Below are 21,863 nucleotides of genomic sequence, written 5' to 3'. Positions count from 1 at the left end.
AAAAACAATAGTTCACCAAATTAGTTTCCTTATACTTTTTGACAATTCACACAATGCAATGTATTTTTTTAAAGATATGACATATATTTTTATCCAAGGTTGTAGTCTTCCATACAGTCCTCTTTTACATCATCACTTCTAGAAAATGAACTTCATATGCTTGATTCCGTAAGTTTTGAAGAAGACCATAATAATGAGTGCCCACAATCCGAGAATAAAACCCCCAGGAGGATGCCAATCTTTCAGCTTTGGTTTCTGCAAAACAAGGATGACAGGTTAAACTTAACAAGAAGTAAATAATTCATCAATGGGTAAAGCAAATACTGATAGAAATTAGAAATGTCACAAGTTGTGTTTCAAGGGGGAGTAGTTTAACTAAATTAAATGTCTTAGGAAACAATGGTAAAGACTTCAAACAGGGTAAATATGTCAAAGTGGTTGTTATAAACATCCCTTTCAAATGATACCTTGTTTCCTCAAAGGAGCCTTCCCTGACTACCCTACCCAACTACCTCTCTTCAAACAAGTTATCCAGCAGCCTAACAGTCCTCACATACCTGCTCAGTGTCTGGCACATAGGAGACACTCATACAGTACACTGAGTAAATCAGTAGAAAACCAAAAGCTATCCAACTCCATTTATTCTGATATTCAACACATACTTGTTTGGGAGCCAGTGCCTTTGGTCATGCTCCCTCCGGAGGTAGAATGCTCCTTACTCCACTACACCTATTCAAAACTCACTAACTCAAATGCCAACTCCTCTAGATTTTCCCAGCTGGTAGTCTTTGCTTTGAATCTGTAGCTCCTTCTACTTTTACTTCTATCTACTATTATAGTTATCTTCATTGTTTATCTCCCTGTTAATTCCCAAGGCTCAAATTCTGGTTGAGTCCATTTTACGTCCCCTTCCCTATTCCCTACGCCTCAGGACTCAGCCAAGTGTCCTGAATGTTTCCTTGCTCGGCAAGGAAAGGCAAGCCGATCTTTCCCACTTAGTCGTCATTTCAACAGCTACATTATGGCCCTAAAATTGGAGGTCTGTGACTATGATCTCTTTATGAGTGCTACTTCCTGAATTACTAAGATTGTAAGGATTGTTATGATGAGAATCAAATTTTAGATTAGACTAGCGTGAAGAGAAACTATAATCTGAACTTTCCTTCAGTCATCATGTAAAACTGATCCAAGAAAGGTTCATAAATCGCTTAGACGAATCCACATCTTAGGGTTTGGTTTTCCGTTACATACCCAGGATGGCACCACTCTCCACTCAACCTCAGCTCATCACAGCACAAAAAGGCAAGAAGGAAGGAAGGGAGGGAGGGGATCAAACAAATCAGGTCAAATCGACCAGAATTCATCAGCAGGGCCATGCCAGTAACATGTACTCACTGCCACCTTCTACAGTTAATTATGCTTATTATCTGTGCTTTCTAACATCTGATAGCTACCTAATGCCTACAACATTATAAACCCACTAACAAAATCCCCCAAAATATGTTAATAAAATGAAATTCCATTTTTCTTTTAATTTTATAAATGAAAAAATTATTTATGGGAATTTTGGATTTATACTTTCTGCAACATTTCCCTTCTTCTGAAGAGCTCCACCCTCAGCTTCAGTGATACTTGCACCAGGTTTTTACTCTACTTCTAGCCATTCCTTTTCCATCTTCTTTGCTCCTTAAATGCCAGTGTTCTCTAGATCTCTGCCTTCAGCCAGTTACTTTCTCCCTTTATATAAATAGTATCTCTGGGTGACACTCGTACCCTGGTTTCAACCTCTGTCAATATGCTATGCCTCCCAAATTTAAATTACTAACTGGGTCTCTACACTACATCCTAGACTCAAGTACAATGAACAGACACCTCTAGTCAGATATTCCTAAGGATCTCAAACTTAACTACAGCCAACAGTAAACTCATACCTGACCCGTCCCATCCAATTCTGCTCTTCCTTCCCTGTGTGAAGGGCATCACCGTGTCGCCCAAGTGAGAAACTGGGCAGCCATCTTGGTTTCCCCATCTCTCAGACCCTCCCATTCGGATGGGTTTTCTCCCCATCACACCTGCCCTTCACAAACTTCCTATAGCCGCTGCCGCTGCCTTCATTCTGGCTCTCATCCTTTCTCGTCAGGATCACCAAAACAGTGTCTCCTAACTAGTTTCTCTTCCTCAAGGGACTCTTTTCCATCTATCAACCACATTACTATAGACACAGCTTTCTAAACTACAAGTATACGTTTGTGTAATATATATATATATATCACCCAAATGAATGCATGTAAGTATTGCTTGCCTTAAGCATACATTACTTTTATAATTAAAAAAATTAAATACACAATTTAAAAACCAGTGCATGGTGTGGTATGATTCAGGGCACAGTGTTTAGAATCAACTGCCCTGGGTTCAAAGTTGAGACAGAAAACGTAAAGCCCATGTTACCTGCCTAGGCGCTTCTCCGCTCTGCATTTCTGAAGCTGTGAAATGGGCATAGTAGCTCACACCTTCGGGAATTAATGAACGCACACTCACTGCAATGTGTTGAAAAGTTAGTCTCTACCTATTCACCCTACGTAGAAAAGTGATGATATGAAACTCAAAGTGTGTTTTAGATGACTTTCACTTGTGCTTGCCTGTTATAAGGAATAGTATTTGAAGTTTTCTGATTTATTTTAATTTGTACAATTTTTATCAATTCAAAATAAACTTGTCCAACTAACAGGAAAAATAATCCACCTGAATATTTTCATCTGGATCATAATGCTAGAGGTTTAGTTTTAACCCGATGTTTAATCTGAACTGGACTGACTACTGTCCACAGCAGTCATGTTCCGCCTCCGCTGCCGTGTCTGCTTTCTTTCTGTTGTTCCTTCCAGAAAACTCCCAAACCCCCAACAAAGTAAATCAATGTGTTCCTCATGCTTCTAGTTCTACCCAAGAGTCTTCACTGGCTTCTGATCAAGTGTGATGATGATGATGACAAAAGCCCTTCCCCTCTAGTATCTCACAAGCTGATAAATGCAGTGGTTATTGAATCACTTTAGATGGCAGAGCTCTTGGAAGTCAAAACTGTGAAAAAATATTAATTTAATTCCAGTGGAAATTCTAGAATTAAAACACAGATATATTAAAATAAGTACTGTAAATATCACAAACATGTGACAATGAAAAAACAAGTAAGTAAACATGACTGACTACTGCTCAGTTTTTGTCCTGTTTATTTTCTCCTACTCAAACAATTGGTAATTCACACCAAAGGGCTGAAAAAACTTAACACCAAAAATTACTTCCACAAACTGAGAAAAGATGACCATCACTCTTCCTAGTGGAAGCACAGCTGTCTGCAGCTGTCTGCAAGTGCACCCTGGGACTCCAAGTCAGAGGGCCGGCCTTGCTGGGGAAGCAACACAGATTCCCCCCAAACTAGGAGTCTCTGACTTACATAGCATTTAAAGACACGCCCACACACATTATTACTTTTAAAAAGATAAGTACATATTATCAAAATTTGGCATTAAAGTAAACTCCAAACTATAGAAGAACAGGTAGGTAATAACATAAACAATTGTTCCCAAAACCAATTTAACGAATTTAAGAGCTAAGTGCTTGGAAGGTATGAACACAGGAGTTCAAGAGCACTGTACCTTTCAGTTGGTGTTTAAAGCAAATCATGTTAAAAATAAAAAAGATGAGCAACATTTAAGTTCTATGATTCATTAGAGGTTACTGAAATAATATTGAAATTATTTAAATACTAAAAAGAAATCTTACTTCTGCAGTTGTAGAAACTCTAGCTACTTTTCTTTCTCTTTTTAATTTTTATTGTTGAAAGTATTATAGATGTCCCTTCTTTTTTCCCCCATTGACTCCCTTCCGCCTCCTCCCCCAACCCCCCTTTCACCACCCTATTGTCCGAGTCTATGGGTTATGCATATAAGCAGAAGAGCTAAATGAAATTAACTTATTTATTTTCCAATGCGAAGAATTCTCTGATGTTGTCTTTTTACTATTCGATCTTAAATCGAGTAGCCAGAAAGTTGCCAGAGGTAAGATAACCATAACTTCTTTGAAAGTAACTACCCCCAATGGTTGGCCCTGGCAGCTATTTTGATCTGTTATTCCAAAGACTGGCTCAGAGAATTCTGGGGGCATTGTTTCCTGGTCCTTCACTAGATGGTCCCATATTTACACCACTGATGCCCAGGAGGGAACCAGGGAGAAAAGCAAAGTGCAGGCTGTGGTTTCTCAACAGCAAACTTCGAGAGTAATAATGGAGGAGTCAGAAACATGTGTAACTACTTCAAAACTGTGAAGAAGTGGTGTACTTATTCACATTATAACTTGCACAAGCTAAAAAAGCAACGTATTTCAGCCTTCTAAAACTATTTGCAATTGCTCTTTTTTAATTGTATAGGCATTACATATTTTTGATGAACAAAAAAAGTGGGAAATGAATTATTAACTAATTACTGTTTGGCCTCTTAGCTTAATATGGCATCTGAGCAGAATCCCCAAGACAGCCTCTCCCATCTTCTCAGGAAAATACAAAGCACAGAAAAAGTCAACGGAAAATAAAATGGCACAAAATAACTAATTTAACCTCTAATGAAAAACCTTAGACAATTTCACTATCTGAAAGTCCTAGAAACCAGGCCTAGAAACAAATTAATGCTGGCCCAGTTTTCTGATTAGTACACAAGAGGCATGGTATTGCTCGGCCCTGTAAAACACAATAACTCTGTCAGCTGAGAAAGAGATTTCAGCCTCTCTCCCTTGTTCTCCCAGATGCTCAAGACAAGCCGTGCTTACGCAGAAGGATGGCTGTATGAGGTAACACAGCAGTGTGACTCAGTGGCCCTCCTCTGTATACACCCAGGTAAACACAATGCCCAGTACAGCGCATGTCAGAAGGGACATGGGCACTAATACTGGCTCACTCCATCTAAGAAGCTTCGATATCCACATGAGAAGCTCTGCGGAGAAGGCAAAATACAGAAACAATTCTTTCAGGAGTACATGTTAAGAAATATGGTTTTTTCATATACTTCATCTTTTTAGCGTGCCTCCAAATCAGGCATAAAGTAGCATGGCAGCAGATGATCCTAATTTAGTTTAGGAAACCACATTTGATGCTTGCCTGCCAGTCACTGGGAATGTCTAACTCCCTATTCTTCAGATGCAGATCTGAGGAGGCTGTTCAAATCTAAGCAGACAGTGAGAAGTGTGCACATGCTCTGTTGGCAAACACCATCAGTGTTCTAAGACAAAGGAAACAAAAAAAGGTGAGGTCCATGAGTAAAAAAAACTCCCCCACACAAGAAAGAAATATTCTGAAGATGAAGAGAACATAGCTCTGAATGAGCTTTAATAAAGACACAAAAGATAATTTTAGAGAAATTTTGTCATGGACTTGAATAAAGATGTACAAGGAATCAAAAAAAATGGTTTAATGTTACAGAGAAAAATAATACAAGATACAAGGACAATCGGCTAGATAAAAAGACAGCTGGGTAACATACTTTTGTAAAAGCAAAATTAAAATCTACACTGACAAAAAAGATAGTGTCCTAAGCACATCTTTGAGTCCTACACTCACCTAATCATGATAAACTGGTAGCAAAAAATAACTCCAGTTCTCCATACTTCCCATGCCCATACCCTTCGCAACACGTTGCTTTGTAGCAGCTCTCATCAAGAGGTGGAATCTATTATGTCCTTACTCCTTGAACCAGCTGACCTTGTAACTTCTCTTGACCAAAAGAACACACACAAGCAACAGTGTCTTCATCTAGCTCCAAGAAGCTTGGCTTCCTTCAGCGCTCTCTCTCAGACCTCTGCTACCATCACAACAAAATCTAAGCAAGGCTTCTGGAGGAAAAGATGCCTGAAGAAGAATTCAGGTCCCCCAGCCAATCACCAGCCAATTCCCAGAAGTAGACCCACCCAACAACCCAGGGTTGACCACAGACTATAAGTTCAGAACATGTTCTCATGAGCTGAAAGGAGAATTGCACAGAACTCGGACTAAATTGCTAACCTGCAGAATTATGAGCTAAATAAATGATTGATGTTTAAAGCCACCAAGTTTTGAGGTGAGTTGTTATGCATCAAAAGCTAAGGAATACATTTACTGAGGTGACAATTAACGTGGAAGAAAAAACCCTGACATGTCATTTTCATTAGAAAATAAAGCTCCCTTCTACACACTTGTAGCTTCAGGTTTCTGCAACAACGGTATAAATAAGAGCAGCGTGAAGGCCAGCTAGTCAATCCCTTGTCCATGATGAACTTTGTTCAGGTGGGGGAGGTCTGTCAGGATAATCCCCACCAGGCATCCTAGAATGATAAATCCAGCCCCAGAACTCATCAGAGCTAAATTTCACAAAGTAAAGAACTTCAATAACCACCTGTTGCATCTGAACAATATTTACAGCCGGCCTCTGATAAAGCTGTCCAGGAAAAATAATGCTATACTGTTTCCTAGAGGTAAATTCTACAAAGTTCTTTACACCCCGCCCCACCCCGCACACACACTTTAAGGGAACTGCAGTGATGCCCACTTCTGGCTCTCCCTTATGGTTTTTGTCACCATGCCAGGAATTGCTCTGAAGGAAAATCAAGTGAGGCGATCTACAGACTAACTCCCTAGCTTCCTTCCAGCCTTCCTCCTCCCAACTGCAATCTAAAACTGAAGTCTAGCTCTTCTCCATTTGAAGTTAGCAAATAGTATTAAACAGATGTTGCCCCCTTTGGAGAAATGAACATCTCCCAGGATCTTGATGCACCTTACCTACATGGAAAATTTGCAAAGCAATTAATCTAATCTAGGATAATTACAAATGATTTGCTTTTAACTGTTATTTTTTAAAGAAGGATGACCATAGTTTTTCCTTAACCATGATTTTTTTTTTCTGTGATAAGAATAACCACTATTAACATTATTAATATTGCTATGGAATTTCTGGCCAACTCAGACGTAATATTTTGGAAGAAGTTTTCATTTTTTGCAGATAGTTTGATTAGTTATCAACCAATATAAAATAAACTTATAGCCCTGGACGGTTTGGCTCAGTGGTTGGAATGTCGGCAATTGGACCAAAGCGTCGTGGTTTCGATTCCGGTGAAGGGCATGTACCTCAGTTGTGGTTCGGTCCCCTGCAGGTCCGGTCGTGCAGGAGGCAACCAATCTATGTGTCTCTCTCACATTGATGTCTCTATCCCACCCCCTTTCCATTCTAAGAAAAATCAATGGAAAAAATATCCTTGGGTGAGGATAAACAAAAAACAAAACAAAAATACCCTTCCAATATGCCAGTAAAAACAAGTCAGAAAACAGAATAAAAAATAAAAAAAAAAATACATTCACAATAGAAATAAGAAACATTAAATAACTAGGAATAACCATAGTATAAGAAGTAAACAATCTAGATTACTCTCTAGAGAGGAGTAAACAGTCCTGAATATCAAGAAGAATATGATAAAGCTAATCTATATGTTGTTCTCATGAAAAATACATCAAGGAAACAGAATAGAGTAGGCATCCAGTACCCAAGAATTCAGTATACAATAAAAATAATTACAAGTCAATAGGCAAGGGAATATTCTCACTGGTGCTATAACAATGGATTAACATTTTTTTAAAAATCAATTATGTTTCTAACGTAATGCTATAAACCAAAATATACCTTATATGATTTAGAATTAGATGAAAAAATATTACATGGAAAAAAAATGTTTTAATTACTTTTGTGAAATGGCACCTAGGGACACATCATAATGGAGCTATGTTAATTGTAAAAATTAACATACAAAGCAACTCTTGTGGAGAGAACACATGAGTCCAAAGACCAGTAAGCAGGGGACTGCTACTCAGGAAGGACTTCTTGGGAGAGCTGGCCTTTGAACGAGGTATCCTAATTGGCACTCAGGCAGTGGCACATGGAGCAAAGTCACAGAGATGAGAAAAGGGAGACGTTGGGAAAAGGGTGATGTCCCAGCCTTGCTGGTACAAGGAAGGTGACAGAGCTGCACACAGGCGGAGACTTGCACATGCTTGTTCACTGCAGAAGCCTCGGACCTGGCGCCTAGGAAGCCCAGTTGAAGAAGTCCCAAGTTTGGGGGTAGTAAACATCAGGGCCAGAGAGAGTCATTCTGTGAATGCCCAGCTGTGTGTTGGGATTTGAGACAAAGAGAAGCCTCTGAGAGCTTGAGCCAGTGACCAACCACAGGTGAATGGGATAAAAACACAGAAAATGTAGGATAATCTGCCCAATAAAGGAAGTTATAAGTTTAAAGACAATGAATGAAAATAAGAAAAAAAAGGGTAAAAAGATTTTTATAAAAAAAACTTTACGAAAGATCTGCATTTTGTTAAGTGTATAAATCACATTAAAAAGCAAACACATAGGACAATACAACAGAAAAGGAGTTGAATTCAGTACATGAAGATCTCCCAAAAATTTTAAGAAAAGGCACAAAGATTTATCAATAAGTGCGACAAGAAAATGAAAATTTTCAGAAAGGAATAATTACAAGTGGCTAATTAACATTAGAAAAAATTCTCTTTCTTGATCACAAGAACAAATTAAAAATGATATATTAATTATTTCTTCCTCTTTTTAAATTAAACTAGTAAATGTTAAGGAGGATGGTCTACTTTTCAAGAAAGTAATCTGTTAACATGTTCAGAAGTCTTAAAATGTTCTTATCTTTCACTTCTGGGATCTGTTACACTCCTAGCTAGAATCTACATTAAGAACCTGGAAATGGTGAGAAAGATTTAACACAAAGATTTTCTTCTCAGTGTTATTTACATAATACAAAACAGGAAATAATCTATATAAATAATATAAGTACTGTACATCCACATAATTAGTGATAAAAATGTTTATAAACAATTTTAATGATTTGGAAAGATGCTTATACTGTAATAATAGGAAAATAAAAGCAAGATGAAAACTGATTTAAAAATATGATCTTTATTTCTATACCAATATATCTATATCAAGGGAAGAAAATGTACTAAAATCTTCACAGTATTTCTCTGGGGGAGGAAGGGTTAGAGGTAGTTTTAATCTTTTCTTTCTACATATCTATATTTTTTTAAATATGCTTTCTACAATGGATATGTATGTCTTTAACCATCTTTGTGGGTAAAAGAAATTTATAGGAAAAATTTGTATTAAAAGAGTCCACCTAGAAAAATATTTATATTTTTTTTTTTTTCCAAATTAGGAAATGTACAGCAATAATATCATTTAGTATTTGATAACCTACTTTAAGGAAAAGTAACATAAATATAAATAGCATGACAGCAACATAATATAAAAAAGTGATTTTTCAATATTTATTTAATAATATTCCTGGAGTATAACAATATTGCTATTTTATTCTTTATTTTTTAAATTTATTTTTGTTACAGATGTTTCTCCTTTTTCCCCATTGACACCCTCCTTCCCCTCCGTCCACACCCTGTCCCCAGCTTTGTTGTCCATGTGCATTGGTCATGCATACATGCATATAAGTTCTGTGGTTTACCTCCCCCCTCCCACCTCCTCTTCTGGGGACTGTCGGTCTGTACCCTACTTCCACGTCTCTGGGACTACCCCATTCCTCAGACTGTTATGTTCAATATATTCAAGTGAAATCACTTGTCTTTCTCTGTTTTTGCTTGTTTCGCTTAGGATAATACTTTCCAGGTCCCTCCATGTCGTCTCAAGGGATAAGAGATCTTTCTTTCTTACAGCTGCATAGTACTCCGTTGTGTATATGTACCACTGCTTTTTTATACATTCGTCTACTGATGGACACTTGGGCTGTTTCCAGATCTTAGCTATTGTAAATAGTACTGCTATGAACATGGGGGTACATATATTCTTTCTGATTGGTGTTTCAGGCTTCTTAGGATATATTCCTAGAAGTGGGATCACTGGGTCAAATGGCAATTCAATTTTTAATTTTTTGAGGTAACACCATATTGCTTTCCAGAGTGACTGCACCAGTCTGCATTCCCACAAGCAGTGTACCAGAGTCCCCTTTTCTCAACACCCTCGCCAACACTTGTTTGATGATTTGTTGATGATGACCATTCTGACAGGTATGAGGTGATCCCTCATTGTTGTTTTAATATGCATCTCTCTGATGATCAGTGATGTTGAGCATTTCTTCATATATCTCTTGGCCATTTGTATGTCCTGTATGTAGAGGTGTCTATTTAGGTCCTCTGCCCATTTTTTAATTGGATTCTTTGTCTTCCTTTTGTTGAGCTGTATGAGCACTCTATATATATTAGAAATTAACCCCTTATCTGATGTATCACCGGCAATGATGCTCTGCCATAAATAAAATGCCTTTCCATTTTAGTGGTTGTTTCTTTTGCTATACAGAAGCTTTTGAGTTTGATGTAGTCCCATGTGTTCATTTTCTTCTTTGTTTCTGTTGCCTTAGGTGATTTAACAGTGAAAATTCTGCTGTGTATGATGTCTCAAATTTTGTTGCCTACATTTTCTTCTAGAATTTTTATGGATTCACAGGTCACATTTAAGTCTTTTATCCATTTTGAGTTTATTCTTGTGTATGGTGTAAGTTGATGGTCTAGTTTCATATTTTTTTGCATGTAGCTGTCCAATTTTCCTAAAATCAGTTATTAAAGAGGCTGTCTTTACTCCACTGTTTGTTCTTGCCACGTTGATCAAATATTAATTGAGCATATTGTCTTGGGTGCATTTCTGGGTTCTCTATTCTGTTCCATTGATCTATCTGCCTGTTCTTGTGCCAGTACCAAGCTGTTCTGATTACAGTGGCTTTGTAGTATAACCTGATATCTGGTCATGTGATCTTACCTACTTTGTCCTCCTTTTTCAAGATTGCTGTGGCTATTTGAGGTCTTTTTTGGTTCCATATGAAATTTTGAAGTATTTGTTCTAGTTCTGTGAAGTATGTCATTGGTATTTTGATGGGAATTGCATTGAATCAATAGATTGCTTTGGGTAGTATGGACATTTTAATGATGTTAATTCTTCCAATCCATGAACAAGGTATGTGCTTCTACTTTTTTATATCTTCGTCTATTTCTTTATTCAATGTCCTGTAGTTTTCTGTCAATAGGTGTTTTATTTCTTTGGTTAAGTTTATTCCTAGGTATCTTAATTTTTTTGCTGTGATGATAAATGGGATTGGTTTTTTAGTTTCTCTTTCTGTGGGTTCATCATTGGTGTAGAAGAATGCAGTCAATTTCTTGACGTTAATTTTGTATCCTGCTACTTTGCCAAATTCATTTATTAAGTCTAGGAAATTTTTTTTTTTTTTTTTTTTTTATCCTCACCCGATAACATTTTTCCATTTTTTGTTCAGGTAAAGTGGGAGGGAGAGAGAGGAACAGAGAGAGAGAAAGAAACATCAATGTGAAGGGGACACATCGAATGGCTGCCACCCACATGACCAACCAGGACCGGGGACAAACTGCAACCAAGGTACGCACCACGCCCTTAGCAGGAACCAAACCCAGGTCTCTCTGGACCGCGCAGGCTGACACTCTGATCGCTGAGCCAAAACGGCCAGGGCAAGTCTAGTAGATTTTTGATGGAGTCTTTGGAGTTTTCTATGTATAATATCATGTCATCTGTAAATAAGGACAGTTTCACTTCCTCCGTTCCAATTTGGATCCCTTTTATCTTTTCTTCATGTCTGATTGCTTTGGTTAAGACTTCCAGTATTATGTCAAATAAGAATTGCAAAAGTGGGCATCCCTGTCCTGTTCCTGTTCTTAAGGAAAATGCTTTTAGTTTTTGCCCATTCAGTATGATGTTGGCTGTAGGTCTTTCATATATGGCCTTTATTATGTTGAGATATGAACTCTGTATTCCCAAATTGTTGAGTGTTTTTATCAGAAATGGGTGCTGGATTTTGTCTAATGCTTTTTCAGTGTCTATTGATATGATCATATGATTTTTAACTTTCATTTTGTTTATGTGGTGCATCACACTTATTGATTTGCGAATATTGTGCCAGTCTTGCATCCCTGGGATGAATCCCATGTGGTCATGGTGAATAATTTTTTTCATGTATTGCTGGATTTGATTTGCTAGTATTTTGTTCAGGATTTTGGCATCTATGTTCATCAGGGATATTGGTCTGTAGTTTTCTTTCTTGGTAGTGTCTTTTTCTGGTTTTGGAATTAGAAATATGCTCGCCTCATTAAACGAGTTTGGAAGTCTTCCTTCTTAAATTTTTTGAAATAGTTTCAGGAGAATTGGTATTAATTCTTCTTTGAATGTTCAGTAAAATTCCCCCGTGAAGCCATCTGGGCCTGGGCTTTTGTTTGCTAGGAAAGTCTTGATTACATCTTCAATTTCTTTTGTTGTTACTGGTCTGTTCGAGTTTTCTATCTCTTCCCAGTTCAGTTTTGGGAGACTATGTGTTTCTAGAAATTTGTCCATTTCACCTAGATTGTCAAATTCATTGCCGTATAATTGTTCATGATATCTGTTAACAATTCTTTGTATTTCTGTGATATCAGTTACTATTTCTCCTCTTTCATTTCTGATTTTGTGTATTTGGGTTCTCTCTCTTTGTTTTTTGGTGAGTCTAGCTAAGGATCCATCAATCTTGTTTATCTTTTCGAAGAATCAGCTCTTTGTTTCATTGATCCTTTGAATTGTGTTTTTGGCCTCCATGTCATTTATTTCTGCTCTGATCTTTACTATTTCCTTCCTTCTACTTGCTCTGGGGTTTTTTGTTTGCTTTCTAGTTATTTAAGTTGTGAGGTTAGATAGTCTATTAGAGATTTTTCTTGTTTCTTGGGGTAAGCCTGTAGTGCTATCAACTTCCCTCTAAGAACTGCTTTTGCTGCATCCCATAGATTTTGTGTTGTTGTGTGTTCATTTTCATTGGTTTCCAGGAAGTCTTTAATTTCATCCTTGATCTCCATGGTAACCCATTCATTGTTAAATAACATGCTATTTAGCCTCCATGTTTTTAAATGTCTTTGTATGTTCTTGTTGTAATTGATTTCTAGTTTCATGCCACTGTGATCTGAGAAGATGCTTGATAGGATTTCAATCTTCTTCAACTTGTAGAGACTTAGTCTGTGCCCTAACATGTGGTCTATATTTGAGAATGTCCCGTGTGCACTTGAGAAGAATGTGAATTCTGTAGTTTTGGGGTGTAATTCTCTGTAGATATGTATTAAATCCATTTGGTCTAGTGCTTCATTTAGAGTCTGTGTTTCCTTGTTAATTTTTTGTCTAGATGATCTATACAGTGATGTCAGTGGGGTGTTAAAATCCCCTGCTATTATTGTATTGCTGTCGATTTCTCCTTTGAAGTCCTTCAGAAGATTTTTAATATATTTTGGTGCTCCTATACTGGGTGCATATGTTTACCAAGGTCCTATCTTCCTGTTGGATATATCCTTTCAGTATTATGTAGTGGCCCTCTTTGTCTCTAGTTATGGCCTTCATTTTGAAATCTACTTTATCAGATATGAGTATTGCTACGCCAGCTTTTTTTTCCTTTCCGTTTGCTTGAAAGGTTTTTTTCCATCCCTTCACTTTCAACTTTTGTGCATCTTTTGTTGTGAGGTGGGTCTCTGGTAAACAACATATATGTGAGTCATGCTTTCTAATCAAGTCAGCTACTCTGTGTCTTTTTATTGGAGCATTCAAATCATTCACATTTAAGGTGATAATTGACAGGTACTAATTTATTGCCATTTTTGTTTAGTGTGGTTCTATTTTTCTTCCTATTTCTTCTACTAATTACAGCAGTCCTTTTAGCATATCTTGCAGTGCTGATTTGGTACTAATATATTCCCTTATCCTTTTTTTGTCTGGGAAGCTCTTTATTTGACCTTGTATTTTGAATGATAGCCTTGCAGGATAGAGTAGTCTTGGATTCAGATCCTTGTTTTTCATGACCTTGATTACTTCATGCCATTCCCTTCTGCCTGTAGTGTTTCTGTTGAGAAGTCAGCTGACAGCCTTAAGGGGGTTCCTTTGTAGGTAACCTGTTGCTTATCTCTTACTGCCTTTAGGATTCTCTCTTTGTCTTTAATTTTTGGCAGTTTGATTACTATGTGTCTTGGTGTTGGCCTGTTTGGGTTCTTCTTACTTCGGGCTCTCTGTGCTTCTTACTTCGGGCTCTCTGTGCTTCTTGAACTTGCATGCCTTCTTCCTTCACCAAGTTACGAAAGTTTTCTGTCCCTATTTCTTCAAATATATTCTCTATCCCTTGCCATTGTCTTCCTCTTCAGGGACTCCTATGATGCGAATGTTACTACGTTTCCAGTTGTCTCACAGTTCTCTTAAGCTATCTTCCTGTTTTTTAATTGTTTTTCCCTTTTGGTTTTCAGATTGGTTGATATTTTTCTACCCTGTCTTCTAATTCACTGATCTGGTTTTCAGCTTCCTCTACTCTGCTGGTTAGTCCTTCCAATGTGTTCTTTATTTCTGCCACGTCATTCTTCATTTCCACTTGGTTGGTTTTCATTGTTTCTATAGCTTTACTCATGATGCTGATGTCCTTACTCATGCTGTTGAGCTTCCTCAAGATCATGGCTCTGAATTCTACCTCTGATAATTTGCTTAACTGCATTTCATTTATCTCATCTTCGATAGAGTTCTCTTCTTCTTTCCTTTGGGATTTGTTTCTTTGTTTCACCATTTTGGCTATCTCAGTGGTTTTTGGAGCCTGCCAAATTTTCCCTGTGGATGTTGGTGTTCTGCTGTTTGTGGCTCCCTCTACTGGGTTTGGATGAGCTTGGGTGGGCCCACCTTAAACACCACTGTCAAGTCTTACTTTTCTGGGTAGATTTGCAAGCCCAGGAATGGTTCAGTTATCCTCTAGGTTTTTGCCTGGAGGCTAGTAGTGTCAATTACTCAGGGCCTTAGAATGTAGCCCTGGTGTTCTGCAGAAGAGGATTTCAGAGGATGGGATAGATGCTGGTTGGTAATGAGACTCAATTTGCATTTCTTTGTCCCACCTGGAAAAAGGTGCATCTCTGAGGGAGGGGCTGATGCTTTTCCCCACAGCTCTGGGAAGGAGCAAACTGGCCACCGTCCTTTGTGGCCGTGACTCAGCAAAAACTCTGAGTGCCCTCCAAATCCCGGGTGTCCCCACAGAGTTCCAGCCCAGTCTGCCCTCCCTCTGCTGGAGCCCCAGGTGAGTGGCTGTGGCTATTTTAGCACTATGTCCCAGCTCTCTGCACTGTGGAACTGCTTGGGAGTTTAACCCCGAGGGCGCTGCTCACAGCTCAGACCACTGCGGTCCATGGGCTCCCAGCCCGCCACCCTCTCACGCCTCCCCAGATCCTACAGGTGTCCCTGGTTATATGGTCCTGTTCCACTGCTTTTCTGTTGCTTTTTTCTGAATATTTGTCTTTATTTTAGTTGTAATTCCCATTTGGTCCTCGGAGATCGTCTATGTAGCTTCCATTCACTCCGCCGCCATTTTCTCACCCCAATATTGCTATTTTTAAAACAACTATAGGTAATATTTCAGACATTATACTTACACTTTACTTACACAAATGAGAGATTAGTGTAATTATTATTACATTTTGTACCACGGCTGAATTTGAGATAAAAATATATTAGCATAGTTAGCTAGATATACATATTTTTAAAAGAAAATACATTTTATTATAATTCCTTATGAAGTTAAAACAGAGGCAGACCATTCTAAATAAAGGATTTTAAAACAACAAAGGTCCATTCCACTGAAAATCAAATCATCTAAAATATTTTAAAATTTAAGGTAACAAACAGGATCCTCATATATCATTCCAACTGCATAACCCTTCTACAATCACAGCTATAGGGATAAATCAGCTTCTGAATTCTCAGGTGGAGAAAGATGAGCCAAGTGATTTTTTAAAGTAGCAAAACTGATCACTGCTCTTAACTTTCTGGTTGTTTGTCTCTCCAATGTATACATTTGCTATTTGTAGTCTTTTTGGAGGGCCACCTTGTTTATTTGCATCATTTCCCATGCTTATTCTTACAGGAGCTGGATGGCTAACTTCACTGCCCATGATCTGGATATAACATTTGGCAAAACTGGTTTATCTTATTACTGATTGTTCTCCAGAGCAAGTCCAAATCAGAAAAAAAAAGGAGGTGTAGCCCCCCAAACACCATGGTCAGATTCCAAGGCAACATCCATTTAAGAAACAGGAAGTTGGTAGCCAGATATTAATAAAGGAAAGGAGCAAAAGGAATCAGACATTAAGAAGCCTAAACATCCTGGCTGGTGTGGCTCAGTGGTTGAGCATCAACCCATGCACCAAGAGGTCACAGGTTCAATTCCCAGTCAGGGCACCTGCCCAGGTTGTGGGCCTGATCCCTGGTTGGGGGCACGCAGGAGGCAGCCAATCAATGTTTTTATCTGTCTCTCTCTCTGCCTTTCTCTCTCTCTAAAATTAATAAAGAAAGTGTATTTTTTTTAAAAGAAGCCTAATCAACTGGGGAGCTAAATCCAATATTGGGCCTGCTTCACTAGGAAGCCACAGCTTTGCAGATTACTGAGGGAATAATAGAACAATAAAGGCAGAATTCCTCTGCTGGGTACATGTGCAGTAGGAACCAAGATGGCAACCATAAAGGGGAGGTGCCCAGCCTGCAAAAATGATCAGATTGGATAAGGGACAAAGGACCCCGGAAGATGGAGAAAATGGGTTGGTTATGGGGAGGATCAAACCCAAGCCCTTGAAAGATTGGGAGTAGATTGGTTAGGTTGAAGAAGAGCCTGGTCCTTCCCAAGCCCTAGATAATACAATCCCAGCTTAACAGAGAGCTCTCCTGCTCGCTCGCTCTCTCTTGCCTGAAAATAACTGCTTGCCCAGTTCATTCATGAGTTTTCTCCCGCAGCAGCCATGTGGCTCTAGCAGCCACCTGGGGCCTGGGACAGACAGGGCAGGCCTGGCCACAGTGTCAGTGGAATGCAGCCGGGAACACAGACCAAGCTACTAGTACGAGGACAGAGACATGGACTGAATCAGTGGTCAAAATGTCTGACACTGGCCCTATATCTAGGCCTGATGAAGACAAGGCTGAACTTTTTCCATGGCACGACAGACAGACACAAGACACCTGAGAGGAACCCAGGACCATTGCCTCTTATCCTCCCATACATGGGTCTCTGGAATGCTTTCCTTATGACCCCGTGAAAGGACTTCATTTTCACCAGCAACAGTTTCATATTTAAGTATAGCTTACAATTTCATTTGTGACCATATTAGCGTTTCTCGTAAATTGACTTTATGTAGTTAAGGTACTCTACTGACTGCTATTAAATACACTCTTTTTTGAACCTCTCACAGTAACAGCTAGAATACAAAGGTGAAAAGCATACTTAAACACTGCAATGTGTCATGAGCAAACACTTAAAAACTCAAGGGCTACCTATTATTTAAATGCCTAATATTTCCAATTAAATAGACAGGTAGCTAAGCAACACTGCACTGCCACTTGTGAACAGCATTCAGTCTCTCCTCTCATGTTGCTAGGAGAACCTGACCACAGAGCTTTAAAACTGTTAACAGAGGACAGATCTAAGTATTACTATTATGTGAAAAGAGAAAATGAGGGTTTTCATAAATGTATATGTTTACTGGCAAGCAAATGAAAAATTTCCATGGTTTTAATGGGATTCTTTTCTTAAAATATAATAAGCATATCAGTTCAGTTAAACTGTATTTTAAGAAAAGAAAAAAAAAACAATCTACTGAGGTTATAATTATAATTACTTTAGAAAATAGCTGTTTTTAACTGTTTAATCAGTGACAATATATTAGTATATCTAGTCTACATCCTCTGTATAAAATATCATTTGTACTCTTCAGATTGCATTAATGATATAAATCAAAGTGTAGTCAGCAGAATTCTAAGACAGCCCTCCAGATGTCCTCTCCTTGGTGTAAACACCCTACCCCTTCCCGTGAGTACGGCAGGACCTGTGAACATGATGGGAGGTCACTCCTGCGATTAGGTTACATTGAAGAGCAAAGATGAAGGAATTCTGAAGATGTAATGAAGGTCCCTAAGTTGACTTTTAGTTAATCAAAAGGGATATTATCCTTGGGGGAGGAGCTGACCTAATCAGGTGAGCCCTTTAAAAGAGGGTCTAGATATTAGAGCCAGAAATCAGAGAGATAGGTATGCTAGAAGCAGACAAGATTCTCTGCTGTTGTGGAGTGAACCACAGGAAGGAATGGCAAGCAGCCTCTCGGAGCTGAAGGCCTCAGTCAGACCTACAACCATGAGAAACTGAATTCTGCCAATAATCAGGAAGCTTGCAAGAGGACCCTGTGCTGCAGATGAGACTGTAATCTGGTTCACACCTGTACTGAGGCCTTGTTAGACTGTAAACACAGGACTAAACTAAACTGTGTCTAGACTCCTCAGCCATGAAAACTGTGAGATAATAAAAGCTTTTAAGTCACTAAATTTGTTTGCTACACAGCGATAGAAAACGAATTAACAAACAAAACTTAAACTTGAAATGAAACTATTCTTTGTATCTGATACTTATGCCTTGGATTCTTTGGGGAGAATAACTAATTCAGACATTGACTAAAAATGCTTTTAAAAAGTAAAGAGAATAGCCCTGGCAGGTTTGGCTCAGCGGTTAGAGCATCAATCACGGATCAAAGAGCCGTGGGTTTGATTCTGGTCAAGAGGTCAAGGACATGTACCTCGGTTGAAGTTCGGTGCCCAGACCTGGTTGGGGTTGTGAGGGAGGCAGCCAATCAATATGGCTCTCTCACATCAATGTTTCTCTCTCTCCCCATTCTTCTCACTCTATCTGAAGATAAACAGAAAAATATCCTCAGGTGAGGATTATTTAAAAAGAAAAAATAGTAACAAGAATACAATAGTCTATTGTAATTCCTCCTACTCTTCCAAATCTATTCTCTAAACCCTGCTCAAGCAGCACCTCCAAATGAAGCCTGTTCTCATACCTCAGTAAGAATTAATTTCTTCTTCTTTGGGCACCAATGATACTTAGTTTATATCTTACACTACAGTTAATTTATGGGTGTGATTCTACTACATTTTGATTTTTACATCTTATCAAAGTCCCAAGCTTTGAATACAATAGAGTAATCAACTTGTTATATATTATTTTCCTCTTTAAAATAAGAAATATAAAATATTCAAATATAAATATTAAATATTAATTTACTAGTTTATACTGTTGGTTTTATGACTTAGGGAAAAAATAAGAATTGCATTAATCAAATAATACAACCTATTTGAAGAATCCCTAGTGAGAAGTTTAAAAATATTTCTTTAAAAATGTGTAAAACAATTGGAAGTTTGAACTAAATGAATCTATTTTCTAGTTAACTAAGAGATATAATAACCCTCTGTTCCCACAAATAAATAATAAAGCTACAGTTATAAATAGTATATATCTGTATCTGTTAGGAGGAATCAGAGTTCTGCTTCTGCCAATGTAGGATTAGTCTGCCCATTCTGAACTAGAAAAGCATACAAAAGGTTTTCAGATATTGCATACTTTGCTGCAGTTTTCTAGTCCTTAAAAGAAGGAAAATAAATAAGAGAAAGTAAGTCCTTCAATTGCCCCAGCTTATTGCCTGGGGCCATTTCCAAACTTCAGCACAGGGAGGGAGACCCAAACAGAGCCTGACAGTCTTGCTGAGTGGAGGAGACACAGCTGAGAATTCCGAAGGGCTGGATGACTAGCATTTGCAGGGTGGGCTACCGCAGAGGAGGGAACTGCAGACAGAGCTCTAGAGATCTGCAGAGGGGTCTCCTTGCATGTTTGGCAAAGTTCTTTCTTTTAATCCTCAACTGAAGATATTTTTCCATTTATCTTCAGATAGAGTGGGAGGGGGAGAGAGAGAGAGAGAAATATAGATGTGAAAGAGATACATTGATCGGTTGCCCCACACACAGCCCTGGTAGGGGCCCGGGATCTAACCTGCAACTGAGGCACATGCCCTTGACTTGGAATCGAACCTACGACCCTTTGGTCTACAGGCCAACACTCCAATTGCTGAGCCAAACCAGCCGGGGCCAAAGTTCTAATCTGGGCATACATAACAAGAATCTTGTAGGGGAACACAACACAAAATACCAAAAGCAGCAGGCCAAACAATTCCCAGTATTCGTAATTTGCAGAGCATCAGGTCACAACTTATCATGAGGCTAAATCACAATAAACCCGAGACAGTAGGGCTATCTCAAAAACAAACAAACAAAACAAAAAACAACTGCTCTGGATCTGCCCCAAACAACTTAAAAGACATCTTAAAGGGATCAAACTGATTCCAAAACAAAATACAACAATCTCTACATGAATAAAACAAAACTCCAAAATCTAACAACTAACAACAAAAAACGTTGGATACCTAGCATCCAATTAAAAAAAAACAGGGGGGGGGGGGCATGGAAAGAAGAAGGAAAATATGACCAATAGCCGGGAGAAAAATCAATCAATTGAAACTGACCCATAAATGAAAAAAATGATGGATTTAGTAAACAGGGCTCTAAAGACAGCTATTATATAGTACATGTAAAGGAAAACATGAACATACAAGGAGAAAAATAGAATATATAAATAAGTGTCATATAGGATTTCTAGAGATGAAAAATATGATACATAAAATGAAAAATACACTGGATGGAATTGACAACAGATTAGTCACCACAGAATAAATAGTAGAGAATTTTTAAAATAGCAAAAGAAATTACTCAAAATTAAGGGCAGGAAGAAAAAGAACAGGGGAAAGAATAAACAGCCTACATGAGCACAATACCAAGCAGGATCACATTTGTGTAACTGAAGTCCCTAGCAGGGAGGGAGAAAAATCTAAAACAAATAATGACTAAAATTTTTCTAAATTTCATAAAAATTATAAACCACCAAATACACAATGCTCAACAGTAAGCATAAGAAACAGAGAAAAACCAAGCAAAGGAACATCAGAATCCAAATGCTGAAAAATAATGATAAAAATAACATCTTAAAAGCATTTGACCCTGGCCAGGTAGCACACTTGGTTGGAGCATCTTCCCATACACCAACGGTCAGGGCACATACCTGACCGGGTTTGGTCCCAGTCAGGACACATAAGGGAGGCAACCAATTCATGTTTCTCTCTCACACTGATGTTATTTTCTCTTTCTCTGTCTCCCTCTCCCTTCCTCTCTCTCTCAAATCAATAAAAACATATCCTCAGGTGAGGATTTAAAAAAACAGCATTCAGATAATAAGAGATTTGTCCTTACAGAGCACTGTTCACAGCTACAGCACGGGAGCCAGACACATGATCTTATAAGTGAAGTCTGACTGGAACACAGCCACACTGTTCACGTAGCTATTGTCTGCTGCTGCTTTCACACTGCACCACAGATGAACAGTTGCCAAAACCCACATGACCCATAGCCTAAAATATTTACTATCTGGCCCTTTAGGAAAAAGTGTGTAGACCCCACAACAGAGGAACAAAGATAAGGATGATTGAAGATTTGCTATCAGAAACCATGGAGGCCACAAGACAATGAAAGGACATCATTAATGTACCGAAAGAAAATCACTGTTAACTAGAATTCTAGGGAAAATGTACTAAGTAAAAAAACATCTTTAAGGATGAAGGGGAAATAAAACATCTTTCAGTAACACAAAAGTGTCAAGAATTCAACAGACCTATGCTACAGCAGACCCACACTACAAGGTAGTATCCCAAACACTTATACTACAAGGTGCGCCTATGGCAGACCTAAACTACAAGAAATGTTAAGATCTTTAGCCAGAAGGACAGTTAGTTATACCAGATGAAAAGGCAGACTTACACACATAAATGAGGAAAGAGAAATGGTAAATAGACAGGT

General features: G+C 38.3%; 1 protein-coding gene across 1 annotated transcript in view; it reads right to left on the bottom strand.

The window, feature by feature from the left end:
* PIGK (phosphatidylinositol glycan anchor biosynthesis class K) overlaps positions 1-21,863 on the bottom strand; it is a 128,135-nt gene continuing 106,272 nt past the window's right edge. Inside the window, exon 11 of the mRNA XM_036257229.1 lies at positions 1-255. Coding sequence (XP_036113122.1) covers positions 139-255 — 117 coding nt within the window. The 3' untranslated portion in view covers positions 1-138. The remainder of the gene's footprint in view (positions 256-21,863) is intronic.

The sequence above is a fragment of the Molossus molossus genome, unplaced genomic scaffold, assembly GCF_014108415.1.
Source record: "Molossus molossus isolate mMolMol1 unplaced genomic scaffold, mMolMol1.p scaffold_m16_p_12, whole genome shotgun sequence".
NCBI classification, from domain to species: Eukaryota; Metazoa; Chordata; class Mammalia; order Chiroptera; family Molossidae; genus Molossus; species Molossus molossus.
Note: the sequence above shows the minus strand (reverse complement) of the source record. Positions and strands in the feature narration are given on the sequence as shown.